The sequence below is a fragment of the Larus michahellis genome, chromosome 23 (assembly GCF_964199755.1).
Source record: "Larus michahellis chromosome 23, bLarMic1.1, whole genome shotgun sequence".
NCBI lineage: Eukaryota > Metazoa > Chordata > Aves > Charadriiformes > Laridae > Larus > Larus michahellis.
The window spans coordinates 6,309,516-6,325,008 of NC_133918.1; the positions used below are offsets into that span (position 1 = coordinate 6,309,516).

The 15,493-nt window shown below is 47.1% G+C and overlaps 1 protein-coding gene across 11 annotated transcripts in view; it reads left to right on the forward strand.

Moving 5' to 3' along the window:
- PTPRS (protein tyrosine phosphatase receptor type S) overlaps positions 1-15,493 on the forward strand; it is a 162,797-nt gene that overhangs the window by 88,236 nt on the left and 59,068 nt on the right. For all 11 annotated transcript variants that reach the window (XM_074565636.1, XM_074565642.1, XM_074565640.1 and 8 more), the window contains 2 exons: positions 3,698-3,886; positions 13,514-13,624. In XM_074565636.1, coding sequence (XP_074421737.1) covers positions 3,698-3,886; positions 13,514-13,624 — 300 coding nt within the window. The remainder of the gene's footprint in view (positions 1-3,697; positions 3,887-13,513; positions 13,625-15,493) is intronic.

A 15,493-nucleotide genomic window follows, 5' to 3' on the forward strand; every position in this document is an offset into this window, starting at 1 on the left:
ATGTAATTTCACAAGGTGCAGAATACCAGGATGCTGATTGGGGAGGGGGCAGCTGTAAGTGTACATAAAAGAACAGGAATAAGTTTCAGGAGTGCTGGATTTTGATCCTGATTCTGCTTAAAAGTAGTGTCGCTCAGGCTGCTTCATCTCCGTGTTCTTGGTTCTTCCACCCTGAAGTGGGGATAGTTGACTGCTCAGGGACCAGCCGGTATCCGTATGCTGGGCCACATACCTCCAGAGATGAGCAAAAAATTACTCCTTGTCCTCACTTCAGCAGCATCCTCATTGTGGCTTTCTGCATTCAAACCATAGTGTGTCTGTACATGCTCACACCCTCCTTCTCCTCTAAATTATTAAACAACTGTGCACACCCTGCGGGAAAAGGAGCAGCAGCAACACCCGCTTTATCTTTCTTTATCATCCTCATTTCCAGCACAGCTAATTATCTAAACACAGAGCTGCCACCTTCTAGAGCGACAAGGAGACAGAGCGCACTGGTGTCTCCCAGCGCGGTAGCTGCTGCCCCTTGCCTTTTCTGTATGACCGTGTGTGTGTGTCAGCGCATGCGCCCAGGTTGGTTCGAGGCATGCCCCCCAGCACAGAGCACATCCTCTGGTAGGATTTATTATCAATGAATGCTGAAGTGCTCCTCTCTCCTCTCCCTGCCTCCCTCCGTCCCTCCTCCCCTATTCTTTCTCACCCTACTTTGTTCAGTGGGCCTTGAGGTAATTCACCAGCTTTTCATGGGGGACCTTTAAACAAGTCATTCTGAGAGCAGGTGTGGATGAGGTCTTTGGGATGCTCTGTTAATATGGCAAGTGCAACACATGAAAACATTTGCCTGCATAAGCTGGCATGATTTTCACCAGCAGGCAGCTGCCCAGATGTGCCCTTGAAGCGTCTTCAGCTTGTGTCTTGGTTCTTTTGTTCTTGCAGTTGCCTGGGCTGCTTGTAGAAAGAGAATTCACAATCCAAGCCGTTCCTTATTTATTTATTTGGTAACAGGTTTGGGCTGGTGTTTGGGGATTGATGGGGAGGGTGGCAGGGCATGTGTGTGCATGTCTTGTGGGGATTGAGTTGAGGTTGTAATTGCATTATTACAGGGAATCCAATTGTTCGGGGATGAAGGCAGTTTCACTTTCCTGGCAGGAAGGAAATCTGAACACTTGAATCAGTGCAATATGTGATGTTCAGAGATGCTTCCTCCGCTGATCTGATCCTCAAATCTGATCACGCCTCTAGTCGCAGTTGTTTTAATTAAACTCAGAGGAATTCTGCACATTGTGCTGCAAGATTAACATTTTTGTTTAATTAGAAACACTCAGTAATAATAGTCATACCAGGCCTCCCCCAACACACACACACACGTGCACACACGCACCCTGTCAGCCAAGAGGGCTGTTCTCTCTGTGGATTAATTGGTTCATGAAATGAACGGACGTGGGTTTGAGCCAGGTGGAGTAGCATCACCAGGGAGCGGGATAAAAGCAGTAATCAATAATGATGTCATCTGCAGCCAATGCGGCAGCAGCTCCGCGGCTCCTTAACAACACACCACCGCCTGGTTAAATAGCAGAAGGGAAGAGAAGACGTTAAAAGCCTGGCTGAAAGCTGTGCAAAGGCAAAGCAATTCCCAGGGCCCCCCTGTCCTGAGCTCACTCTTGGAGGGGCTGGGGTTTTGCAGCACATGTGATCTGGAGGAGCACACGCTGTTTGGGAGACTCCTACAGTACCCAAGCACAGCCCGGTGAACCGAGAACTCAAAGGTTTGGTTCAGTCCCTAGTTAAAGATGTTTATATTTCTCTTTAGAATGCAATATCCTGGTTTAGAGGTGCTTCAGACGCACCGAAATGACTACGCCTTTATACAACTGCAAGTTTGTCCATCCTAGGAGATCTGTATTACTTTAGCGGTTATAAAATGGTAACGTGTTTTTGTTTGTGATCAGATTCCTTTGATATATGAGGGGAGGTGTGGTTAATACATTTCACTCTCCAGTGAGTCACAATAGATCCTTTATAACTCTCCAGCAATGGTCAGAGGAAGGAAACAATGCACACTTTTAAACACACGATTGAGGCATTTAAACCCTTTTCTTCTCTGCAGAAGCTGTGCGCTGCTAATAACAGTATTAGACAAGAGTTTCTTGGCCTCAGGTATCAGCACCGCACAAACCTTTAGCTCTGCCTTCATGATCTTTATAGATTTTTAGAAGTCGAGCGTGAGGCGCAGCAGTGTGGAATGGCTCTTACCAAATCATGTGTTTGGAGCTCGCTTGGAGCAGTAATGGGATCTGGCAATTCTGCTTTTCTCCCACAGGAAAAAACACCCACCATAGCGAGGCCACTGGGTTTCTCTCTTGTTCCACTGCCTCTGGGTTCAGCCATGCGTCCTTTGGCTCCATTGCTTCTGAGACAGAACGTGCCGTCAGCAGGACGAGAGCTCTTGTTGTGTTTGCAGTTGGCAGGGATGTTTCCCAACCAAGGCAAGGGTTTCCAGCCCAGCTCTGCGGCTGTCGTGAGAGCTCCCATTGGTTTCAGTGGGGGGCTGATAGTGATGTATGCTACTTTTGTAAAAATCCCACCCTTTTAAAATCCTTTATGTTATATCCCTTCTGTTCCCTCACCTGCTTTTGGGATGGATTCAATGCCATAGATTCCCAAGGCTCTGATTCCTCAACACGCCTCATTTGAAATGACAGAGAATCCCTATAAAGTCTCACCCTGGTGTCCGCATCCTCTTTACAGGCTGCCCTCCCCCAGAGACTGATTTTCTGGGGGAAAAAGATGGCATTTGCCTGAGCTGTATCAGCCAGCATAAGATAGCTCTCTTCCACATGAGTTAGGAGGTCGTGACAAAGATTGGGGGGGAAGCACTGGGGTTTTGTATTAGTTATCACAAATTAGTCAGCATGGGTTGGGATTGCCCTCCTCACCCTCATTAGTGAAGGCAAAGGCAAGATCGAGAGGAAGCAGGAAGCTCAGCTGAGCCTGTCTTGTAGGTGCTGGTGCCACGTCCCTCTTCTTCTAGGGCAGCAGCACTCGGAATTAATAAATCTAAAAATCACACCCTGTCTGACAGCACTTGGCTTATTGTTGTTATGTGTGTCCCCTCTGGTAACTACAGCTGGATGATATTTTCCTCTCCTTTCTCTCCTAGTTTCCACTGTGTCTTTGACAGGCCTTTTCACATAGTCATTTTCAATATTCCTTTCATGCGTACTCGTTTCATACTGGGGGGTTTGGAGGGGGAAGATGATCCCTTCCTTTTAAATGTGACTTTATAGTCTGCAGTGCAGGGATCTTTGCCATATGTGCGCGCAGCTTCTGCTGTAAAAACAAATAAGTGCGAGTCACTTACCTGACAGAGGGATTCAGTGCGAGACCTGGAGAAACTTTGAAATGACTATTCCCGTGCCCCAGAGGGTTTTAATAGTTTGCATTTAAATGTAGAATCTTCTTGTGGGACGTTAGAATAGTCACACAAAATGGACAAACTGGTAATTTTACTGTATAATGTGTTTTCACAAACCATCTCTGGACCATTTACCGTAGCGTTGTTTTAAATTGCATTGCACAGAGTACTGGGCAGCGAGTCTGCCTGACGCTTTCTTCACTCTAGTCCACTAAACAGCTCCTTCAGATCCCCAGTGCCTACTACATGGTTAACCACTCTTCCTTTGTTCTCTACCGCCAGAGGACCAGTTACCTCCCGGCTTCCCAAACATTGATATGGGGCCCCAGCTGAAAGTGGTGGAGCGGACACGAACAGCCACAATGCTCTGTGCGGCCAGTGGGAACCCAGACCCAGAGATCACTTGGTTTAAAGATTTCCTGCCTGTCGACCCCAGCGCGAGCAATGGGCGAATAAAGCAACTGAGATCAGGTAAGGCCTCTGTGTGAGACTGGATAGACAGAGACCTCGATAGAGCTGTGCAGACACCGCTCAGAGGTTTCTGAAGCAGAAGAGAGGGCTGATAGACACGCTGTCCCCGCGGTGTGGATTGGGGCTTTAGCTTTTCTTTGGTTTTGGGGCTCATGTTCTTACCCAGGGAGCAGTTGGAGTATTTTCCCTTCCAACCCATCCTTCTGGCCGTCCTGCTGCCTAGTTGACATAAGGGGAATCACGGCAGGGAAGCTGGTTCCCATCCAGGAGACACTGTAATTACTTCACTGCATAACGGTGCTCTTGTGGCTCAGGGGAAACTGGGGAGTGGCTGGGGGCTGGGGGTTTCACCCTCAGATCAAGAACCCGGTAAGGAAGAAAGAGAACCACAGTGGCAGCCATGGCTTTTTAGGCCACACAGACCTGGTACAGGGTGCACAGCTGAGGTGGCCTCTTACTGTTGAGACATGATCCTGATGGTGTAAATTGAGCCTCTCAAAGCTGGTGTTGAAGAACAGCTCTTGCAGGATCTCTCCAGCATCAAGTCCCTGCAGTCGTCGCTGGAGACCAGTTGTGAGCGTTCTGGAGTGACCCCTCGGTGCTCAGGGGCAGTGCCCATGGAGTGGATCTCCATGAACAGATGTACCCCAGCTCCGTGGCTCTTGTCAGTTTTCTGTCTTTCCCCATCTGCTTGTCCATCTGTCTCTTTTGTTTGTTTTATGTTTGTTGTTTTGTGTGTGTGTCAACATGGTATCTCTTAATATTCACGTTTCAGGAGCTGTTTTTATACTTGTTAAATCTGCCAGTTCACTGTGTGAGAATGCGTGTATGTGTGCGAGGAGGGCACAGGTGTATTTATTTTTCAATGCTACCAATAAAGAACTTCCACTGATAGCTTCAAAAATGAAATAAGCTTTGGAAGTTTTACCTTTTGACAAAAAACTAACCCGAGAAAGAATCTTTTTCAAATACTGCTTGGACTGAGCGCTTTGACCCAGCCTAGAGAAAACGTGTCTGTGTGCTTGGACCTAGCAAGCACTAACGGCACTTCAGCTACTCAGAACATCCCTTTGGCCAAGAGAGATGGAGCAGTTTCAAGACTCTTCCTTGGCAAAAGAATGGCATCGTTGTAAGCAAAGGAAAAGCAGAGGCTTCAGTGAAGCAACTGGGGTTGCTCCGTGTGTATTAGCCATTTTACAAGTCAGCCCCTCAAGTGATAACCGAGTACCTCTGCCCAGACTTCTGCTGGCTCTGAGGAAACCAGTTCTGACTACGGTAATGCTGGGTCTGAACGTCAGAAAAGGTAACCGCCCGGCTTTTCTCTTGCCCTGTTTGGCAAGGATTCTATAGAAGGATTTTTAGTTCTGTGGGCCACCAGTGGAAAAGATTCAGTAAGAAAGTTCCAGTTCAGCGTAGCTTTTATACACCTGCATAAATGCATCCTTATTCAGCGAAGCAAACTTAAAAGCAGATACTTAAACTGCGTTGTTGCATTAGAATGGACTGTTGAATCCCACAAACACAGATGAGATTGACCTCCCTGTTTCATCGTAACAGCTGAGGCAAATGCAAATAAAAAAAATCACTCAGCATAAATAATGGGAGGTAAACTAGAATTATATCATGCTCTGTGACTGTGATCTGAAGTGTGAGTAATGCACAGGCAGATTATTTTTAATACATTTATCATCTTGCTAGAATGCCTTTATACTCCTTAACTGGGTTTGATCTGGTGTTTTCCTTAAAGCCACCTGAGCGCTGCGTTTTTACTCCAGTGAATTGGCTAGCCTCCGAGTGAACCCTTGGCCTTTCTGATAAATCAGAAGATACCTGCTGAGAATTAATCTCCTTTACAGCTGCTTTGAATTGGTAAACTGGTGCAAGCCTGAAGCATCCCTGTTGGCCTTAGGGGCGGAAGCCTGTTGCTTGTGTGAGAGGGAGTGCAGATTCCAGCACAGTTGGGACATCTGAGTTCTCCTATTTCATCTACTTCTATGGCCTTTCAAAAGCTGCATGTTCAGTGCTGCAAAGGCCAAAGTGAAAAAGTGCAAGAAAGTGCAAAACATACTAACATCAGGGTCCCCTGTACCGTGTTAGTATTTCGGTCGGTTGTTTTAAGACCAAGGCAGAGCAGATCCAAGTGTGTATCTGTAAGCTGAGAGTGATGTGCAAGGCGATGCCTGTTTGAGCACTGATGATGTGAGCGCTGCTAAAGTCAGAACTTCATTTAATACATTTATCTTTCCAGAAAACAAACTTTGCTGCCAGAAGTGTGGCAGTAGCACACATTAGGGCACTGGATGCTTCAGGACACTGCTGATGAGCCTCAGTGTCTTTCACCTGCAGGTCTTCAGTGTGACTCCAGCCCAGCTTCTTGGGGATTAACAGTGACACCCCACTAACGGGTGCTGGACGAGCCCTCTGTGAATAGGAGTGCAGGGAGGAGACGGGGCCCTGGTGCTAAATCACAGTTTCATCGCTGCACTTTGTGCTAACAGGCTTAGCATAGAAGCCAGCGACCGTGTTGTCTCTGAAGACCTGGCTGTGCATTGCTCCCCGATGGAGACTGGGACAGGAGCAGGCTGAGAGCGCTGCGGGATAGGCCAGTCAGCCGGATTCTGCCTTAGAGATAAAGTCATCAGGATAGCAGCCATGCGGCTTTATTACAAAGGGTGTTAAGAACTGAATTTATATCAATATATGAGTTGGTGGCAAACATGCAAATTGGCTCATTAAAAGGTACAAGTGAAATGTCATGCACAGAGCTCTGCAAAACTGGGTAGCCAAGTCCAGATTTGGTTCTCATTTATATTAAAAAACCTGGCAATATAAATGGACCACTGAGACCATGGTCATTATATTCACATCATCCTGTGGACCTATTATTTTATGGGTCGCCAATATAATTGAGAAACAGGTGATATGCCATTAACCACGGAGGGTTTTATCTATCCAGTATTTCTTCTTCTCCTTTCCATCTGCAGATAAACTTTCCAAGCAACTGGAAATCATTTAATGCTTGGGGTTTTGACTGGATGAAAAGCTGAATTGTCAGTCAGAGGAGAAGGGGACGTTCTGCTTCCGTTAGACATACATGAACATCCCAGCCTTAGAGACCCAGGTTGTCTAAGAGTTTAATTGGTCTTGGCGGTGGAAGAGAAACGAGTATTTCTGCTTAACCCCGACGCAAGCAGTCTCGGGACACTTAAAGTGGCAGCCAGTGTCCTTTGCTCAGCCGTGCCATCTAGGGGGGATAACAGGAGGCAGCCTGCAGCCACCTTCTTACATCACAGAAACACTAAAGCCTTTTGTGTCTTGTTGTTGTCTTCTGCTTTCTAAATAACTGGCTATAACAAACTTATTTTTTCCTTTTTTTTCCTTTTTTTAACATTCAGAGACCTTTGGTAAGTTTGTTCGATTTAAAAAAAAAAATCAAACCAAAAAACCCCAAACCTGCTAATGTCCAGATTTGTAACCCTTGCCCTTTAAACTAATTCCTTTGTAACAGCTTCTTGAGAGGCATGCTCTGCATTTCTTCTACTAACTCTTTCAGTAGGGATATTCTGCCCTCTTAATGAGTTTCTGCAGGGGTGTTGCAGGCTACAAAAAGAATAATAATCATCCTAATTAATATATCTGTATAACGAGATAACAGCTAAATATGAACCTCCCAACATTGGATAGATTTTTTTGTGTAACTTAGCAACAGTTGTCCTGGAATTCCCCAATTACACAATAGCTTGTACCCTGGAACTGTGCTAATTGTGTTCACACCTGCAGGAGGTCTTGGAGTTTCACATCTAACAGGGTTATTGGCATTTTCAGAAGGGAGAGGTGGGGGTGTGGCATTTTCGAATTGAAGCTGTAAATCACAGGTCATCTGCTACAGGAAAGGGCTGAGCAAAGGAAAAGCCCCCTCCTCTGGATCATCTCTGTCCCTTGAGAAGCCAGGAGCCTGTCTGCAGAACTCACGTCACATTTCCTCCCTGTGCCAAGTCCCCTTTTGTTATTAGAGATGTAGCAATTGCAGCTGTCAGCCAGGATCCGGCATTTTAAAATTGCAGAAGACCCTTGATGATTGCTTGCTTGTTCAGGATAGAAAGCTCTCTTCAGCCCTCGGGAGAGGAGCAGAGCACACACATGTTCTCACACGTGGCCTGACAGAAGGTGGGGATGTGTTTTCTGTCATTGCCATGGCGATGGTGACTGTCCTCCTCTCCCTGTTTTCAAGGCTTGGAGAATCCGTAGGCAGCTTGGCATGTGGGAAGCCAGAGGAAGGGATGGTGGAAGAGCAGATCCCATCCTCCGTGACAGAGGAGGACACCTGCACGTGATATTCTGCCTGGCACCATCTTGGTCCTTTATAATCCAGTGGCAAGTCCTTTAAACTGCCTTTGCCTCTGCTGCTGGACATGAGGCTGGCCATCTGGGCTCACGCAGCCTCAAAATTTGCCCTGAATAGGCAGATCTCCAGATCCTGGGAGGCCGTGGAAGGCAACATTAATAATTTGCATGTGGCATCTCAAAACCAGCTTTTCACTCCCAAAGTTGGTATCCAGTGTGAGTTCTTCCTCCTTTAGTTCTCCTGCAAAGCTGGTGCCCGTGTTCTGCCCTGGATGGTGGTTAGCCTTCTGCATTTGCTCGTGCAGTGTTTGGGAGACCAGGCAGGCCAGCTATTGGACACAGGTGCCTCCCCTCCACCACCACAACCGAATCTTACAGGACCTGTCAGAGTTCTTCAGAATAATTAATTTATTTCAAATCATCTTCTAGCACCATCCTGCTGCCCCTATATTGAATACTAAGCTGGTTAGACGTGAAACTCCAATGGTGAAAATCTACCATCTGTGTCCCTGCCGCCATTCCTCTTTCCTTGCAAGTTACTTGATTTCATTTTGATTCAAATTCCGTCCCCTCCATCCCTGGTGTGGGGCACCTTGCAAAACATCGTTTGCTCCTCACCTCTGCGTCCCATGTGCCAGAGTTAGCATTGGAAAGACCAGGGTGGCACTGCTTGGCTTGTCCTGCTCTCCAAGAGCACAGGCTCCAGTCTGTCCCTGAGAGCTGCTGACAGCCCATTTCCAGAGGCAACGTTGATGCTTAGAGGGAGCAGGGAATAACTAACCTACAATGACACAAGAAGGTAACGGCTGCTGTTGTATCTGTGCTCACATAGCTCTAACTTCCAGCGCTTCTCCCGTCAATTAGAGTGAGCCTTTGCAGGAAATGGCCAGGCTTGGCCAAGGCCAAAAAGCTTTATAGACGTGGGTGATGTTGGGGTCTCTTCCCCTCCTCTATCCTCTTCCCATTTAGCCTTGTTCCAGATTTGTGCCACAGATGGCAGATTTTCACTCCAGTTTTGAGACAGAAGGATGTATCAGAGGCTGTTTTTATTTCCACTGAATTGAACTATAACCCTTTGCTGCTTTCTCTCTCTCTCGCGCTTTTTAAAACCTTCCTGCCGTCTCCTGTGTGGAGATCTGCCCAAGTACATGCTCCCTCCACCTCTTTCTCTTTCAAGCGCTGTCTCTCCAACCTTGTCCCAATAGCTAACCAGCCTGCTTTATTAACCTTAGCTAGTTCCTAACCCTGACTAGATGCTAACTTTTCTCTAGCAAATAACCTAACCTCTTAACTAGAAGCTGAGTATAACTAGAATCTAATATCCTAACACTGTACCTCTCTTCCCTCATCTCCTTTGAAAAATAAAGGTGCGCTGTAATCAGTATCTGTATATTTTTACCTTCTATCCTGAAAATGGAGGATTGAACCGCAGCACAAAAAGGACGAGCAGGGCTGAAGGATAAGGAGGGAAGGGGTTTTCTGGTGGTTAAGGCAGAAGATTGGCACGCAGGAGGCTTTGACGCCCGTTCTTGCCTCTGCCACAGACCTCCCTCTGTGACCTTGGGCAATTTGCTTCGCCTCTACCTCGCCTTCCCCGTCTGTAAAGTGGGGGTGATAATGCTGCTGTACCTCACTGGGGCAGAGGAGAGAGTGTAAGGCTGGTATTTATCGTGTAATGTGCTGTACAAGCCCTGGCTGCAGAATGACGGCGTTGTTACCGTTGCAGAGAAGCTCTTGCATTTCTCCCTAGTAAAAGGCAATGCTTGTAATTGCGGAATCTGCCCTGTTCTCAGGATTGGGGTAAAAACCAAGCAACTAAAACCCCTCTTTGATAAGCTGTTTGACAAGTTTGAATGCCACTGTGAGCAAAAGGACCTGCCGTGTTTTTGAAGGAAGATGGTTGCAACCTCAGGAGGTCAGACGGGGGGACAGTGATTTACCGTTGCCTGTGGCATGGCTCCCCAGCCGCAGTGTCACTCCCTCTCATCTGTGAGACCCGCCTAGGCGGAAGACTTCCATTAGGCACTAGAGACAGCTGGAGGGGGTTTGAATAAAAATAACCCAAGGGAGATGCAGTCAACAGGCAAGCGTAGCAGGACTCTCCTCTCTCCATACAGCCCCCTCCTGCACTGCGCAGTTGCATGAGGTAGCCCTTTCCCTTGTACAGCAGCGTGGCCTTCTCTAGTGCAGAGCGTCTGGCTGCCGTCTCTGTGCTGAGCCACTGAAGGGTAACTGAAGGTCCTGATAAGGACACCCATTGAATTCCTCGCACATCTGTGCCTATAACTAAAGTTTGGAACTGGGAATTTGCTAGCAAAGGTGGGATCAAACCTGCAACTCTTAATGTGATGCGAGATCCCTGGATGTCCCTTTCCCTGTCTGGGCTAACACGGCCATGATGCCGACCCTTCTTCCTGGGAGTGATGAAGATAAACACAGGTTCGTCATATGTTCTGCAAGTAGCAAACAGTAATGTTAGCTGAGAGCTTGAAGACTTTCTTTGCATTCTTAGCAACAGAATGGAGCCAGTCGCAAGACTTTCCAAGCCAAGCGCAGTGGAGGCTCTGTAAACTGCCAGCTGAATTGGTCTGCTTTAAAAAGGGCATCCCCACCTTGAGTACCCTGAACCCTCTTCAGTCTGTCCCTATAATTTAAGATGAGGTAGAGCAGGAAGTTTCCTACTGGGAACTGTCTTCCTTGACTCAGGTCCTTTTCCCACGGGCAGTCCAGGTGTTTGGGGTTTTACAGCCTTTTCACTTATTTTCTTTGTTTTCTTTGCAGAAGGTACACCGATCCGAGGTAAGACATCCCCAGCTCACTCACTCACCCACTCTCCAAACACTTCTCTCCACTCAGTTCCTGTTTCATTGACCTGCGCTCAATACAGATTCTTGTTGTTGTTGTTGTTGTTATGTTTTCTTGTCCTGCTTCACCTCTGGATATTTCTTTTTTATACCTGTCTTTATTTTATATATGGTTATAATGTCCTTTTTTGTTTGCTGGGTGCACTTGGTAATACTGATACTGTTATTCTAATAATGTCTCAGGCTGTGCTGCCTCAGATTTATGGCAGAGTTTTAAGAGCTAATCTTTCCAGGACTGCGAAGGACTGAAGTTTATCTTCAGCGTTAAATGCTATCAAAGCTTGGTAAATACTGAGGACCTTCTCTTGATTGGTGCAAAGTGCTCCCGAGCCACTGATGGTGGTGAAAGTTTTCCAATCCTTTGCTCAGTCAGATCCTCAGCACTTCCCAGCTCAGCGTACTCACTGGTTGGGTTTCAGAGCCTTCTTCCCCCTCCCTCCCACGCTCTTACCCTTAGGTTTTTATGGGAAAGATACCCATGGTAAGTAGCGTCTGCACTGTATCTTTAATGGAGCCAAAAGGGTACTAGCCCTCAAGCTGTCATTGAAAGTCAGCAGGAATTGGGTGTGCATCCCGTGGAAGACCTTGCTTTAGTTTTATCTGCACTGGCAAATTTAAAAGTCTGTAATTCTCTGCTGGTAAAAGCAACAGGAGGTGCTGTAGGTGAGATTTACTTCTTCACACATCATCTCTATTGGCTCCTGAGAAGTGCTGAAAGCTCATTGACCTCTCTACAGTATAATTTTCGCCATTGCATTCACCAGCAAAGCTGCAGTGGTGGAGGTGAAAGGGGTGAGTCTCTATTCCCCTGGCGAAGCTGCTTGCCTGCGGCTCATGGGTCTGTTCCTGCTCTGCAGTGTGGCGCCCTCTCCCCTTGTGTGTGCTCAGACAAGCAATGCTCCTGAGCCACACCAAAAATTTGTCTCGAACCAGTGGAAGCAACCCACAGATTTGTCCAAATTAACAGAAATTTCTAGGAAAACTCACTGACCAGCTCTCCCCCGAAGTGGAGCTTTCAGGTGACAGAGCACGTTCGAGCTGTAAATCAGTGTGAAACACGCCCAGCTGGTGTCTCAGTGTGAAGCTTCAGTCTGTTTGCGTTGTAACTCCCGTTATACTGAAATACCCACAGATTCTTTTGAAATTAATTTAGTTTGGTGGCTTGGGTGGGGTTTTTTTTCTTTTTTGCTTCTATCTGTTCTGCCTTTGGGAGCTCCCAGACAGAGTGGATGCTGGCGGGAGTCACACTGTCACACCCCATCCCTGTCATAAATGCCCTCACAGCCTCACGTCTTCCCACGCAGCATCCTTTGTCACCCATGCACACACAGAGGAACAGGAGCTTCGTGTCCTCCTCATGCGAACACATTGGTTTCTTCCTTCCTGAAGAGGCTGTCTCTGCAACGAGCAATGATATCATTTGCACTTAAGATTTTATCAGTAATATTACACTGAGCTGAAATTGTTTGGTTTTCACACTTAGGTTTTTTTCCAGAGATGGGAGTTAAGACTCTTACCACGTGTGAGCTCTGACCATATCTGTAGTATAATCATGTACTCCTAATACATAAAACATTTGATAACGTGTTGAATTATTTATGTAGTATATATTTTAACTGGAGTTTTGCAGGGATGAAGCCTTCTGAGGTAAATGAGGCAATTTTCTTCCATGTAGTCACAGGCTGCATATTTCTGCATGTTTGCATACAGGAGTATGTAGTATGAGCTCTGGGTGTATTCTCGTAGGCTGCAATAATGTGCAGGTTTAAGAAAAACCTTAATCCTTTTGGCCCAGCAATTTTGAAGTTCCAATGCAGCGTTTACAGGGTTTTCCCTGGGGAACGTTCACTATCAGTAAGGTGGTTTTCACACTGACTCTTATCTCCTGTAGGCTTCCTGTGAATCAGGTGTTTGGGCACAAAAGAAAGGCAGTGGTGATAATAATGCTCCAGGGATCCTAGGCAGTGGGTGACAAAGCCTTTCTCTTTTATGGTCGCTGCTTCAAATCAAACAAGGGAAGTCAGCTGCCTTCTGATAGATTTCTGGGGATCACAATAATACGGAATATTGAAGTTGATTTCATGAGTTCTGGTGCAGAATGTCTGCATTGCAGAAGCCACATAAGTTGCTACTTTGCTGGTCGTTTGAGTATGGAGAGTAACACTTAGTGTAGAGAGGGGTTACTACGTTTTCTCTTCCTGTTGGCTGTGTGTCCGGCCGTAACGCGGAGCACAGGCATTAGCTGAGACCGGCAGAGGGCTCGGCACTTCCAGAGCTCATGGCCCACGACCCCCAGGGAGTGTCCCAGTGTGTATCAGCCCAAGGGGAGGAGAAAGCAAAACATAGACGCTATTGCTCTCTCTTAAATGCAAAATGGTGATGATGGTGTCTTTGCTGCGGTCTTCTTCTCTCCTCCCAGGTGGCCTGCAGATAGAGAGCAGCGAGGAGACAGACCAGGGGAAGTATGAATGCGTCGCCAGCAACAGCGCCGGAGTGCGCTACTCCTCCCCTGCTAACCTTTACGTGAGAGGTAGGGAGTGCATCGGCTCACAACACTGGCAAATACCTCCCTCCCCATGGCCTTCCTTTGTCCCCAGCTGTTTGATTCGACCCTGTCCCCGAGCGCAGGGGAAGCACTGGTGTTAATCGGTTGGACCCTTACAGTGCGCTGCTGAGCTTGCAGAGGGATCCTGGTGCACCCTGCCTTCCCCACCATCGCTGGTGGTTCCAGCTACCGCGCCAGCGTGGCAGAGCAGCAGTACACGGCTGTGTCACCCACAGTGAAGTCAAGTGTGACCCAAACTAGCGTGCCTGAGAATCTGCCAGCATCGACCTGCAGGGCCCAGGGGAGAATGAACAGCTTTGGCTGCAAAGAGGCCATAGTCCCCCTTTCTCCCAAAGGATCCCTGCTCTCTGGAACTGGGAAGGTCCCAGTTCTACTGGTGTGGGTGTGAGAGGAGGGGAGGACCCTCTCATCCCCCTCCACTGAGCTCTCTGTCCCCCGGATCTTAGCAGATTGCAACAGGAGGGTGCATTCTCACTTCTCGCCTAAGTCCCAGCTGGTTTTCCCTTTGCCAGCGGTAATTTGTCACTGGTTTCTTGGGCGAACGCTGGCCGTGGGCACAGACTTACAGAAAGCTGGTGACGGCCAGCAGACGTCTCTGCTGCAGTGACGGATTCCTTAACCCATGTAGCATGGGGAGCAGATGACAGGGGGACTGGCTTCTGCCTGATGCCCCCTCGATGTTCTCCCACCCCGTGGGGCAATAGCCTTTCTGCTGTCTTTGTTATCTTATTTTAATCTCTCTGACCTGTAATATTTTGTGTGTAGCTTTGGTTTAATATCTTTCCACAGCAAAACCCTTTTGGTAATGAGAGAGCAGGGCTGGTCCTTCTGGCTTTTTTTTAAAAAAAAAGAAAAATACCATTGGGAGGAAAAAAAAAGAAAAGTTACATCCCAGCAAACTGTTCCCATTTCCATCCCATCGACAGAGGAAGCGCCTCCCACCTACACTCACGTTAATTCTGCAGTCAAATTCAGAGCCATGCTCCTGTGTGCACTCCTTTCTCTCTCTCTTTCTCTCTCTCTCGTGTCTCACGCTCACTAAATCACATGCACATGGAGAGAAGGCTTTTTAATAATTTAATGTTTCCAAGCTAAATTTTTAAATAGCCTTTTGTGGCCAGCTGGAAAATTGCGTTTGAAATTTGCCCTGTCGCCTGGGTCCCGAAATTCTTCTTTTGGGAACGTAAATCTGGATCCGATACTAATTCAGGGCTAAATCCTTCGCAGACAGCTTAGCTGGAATGTTTTGGGTTCTTTTTTTTTTTTTTCCCCAAAAAAAAACCCCAGGAAAAAAATGTGGGGATTTTTCATTATTCTTTTATTTCTAAATTTCCTCTACCTTCCTGGCCACTCGGAGACTACCCGGGAGACAAAGGTTGTAACCGTGGAGTCGCTTGTCTCCGCACCTGGCTCAGAGTCGGCTCCAGGTGGACAGCCCTCTTTCTATCCCGGTTAGGCTGTGTGTACCTGAAGCCTGCCTGAAAAACAAAGCCAGCGTTAGCCGGCCGAGAGAGTGCAGAAAATAGCATCTAAGCAAGCTCGGCCTGTGGTTTGGGTGTTTTTCATGCTGTTTGATTCCTTGTTTCTTGTGTGTTAATATCGTGGAAAGGTAACAAATTTCTGAAATGGATTTGCTTTGGTGGGAGGGAAAGTTCACGCACATTTTTCTTCCCGTTTTTTGTTTGAAAAGAGTCTTGAACACTCTTGTGTTTCCAATTGACTTGTTTCTCCCATAACATGCTTGTCTCTATAGAACACCTGGGATAGGAGTTGTAAGTTTTAACATTGCAAGGAAATGTTTTGGTTTTGTTTTGCTTTTCTTTTCTTCTTCTA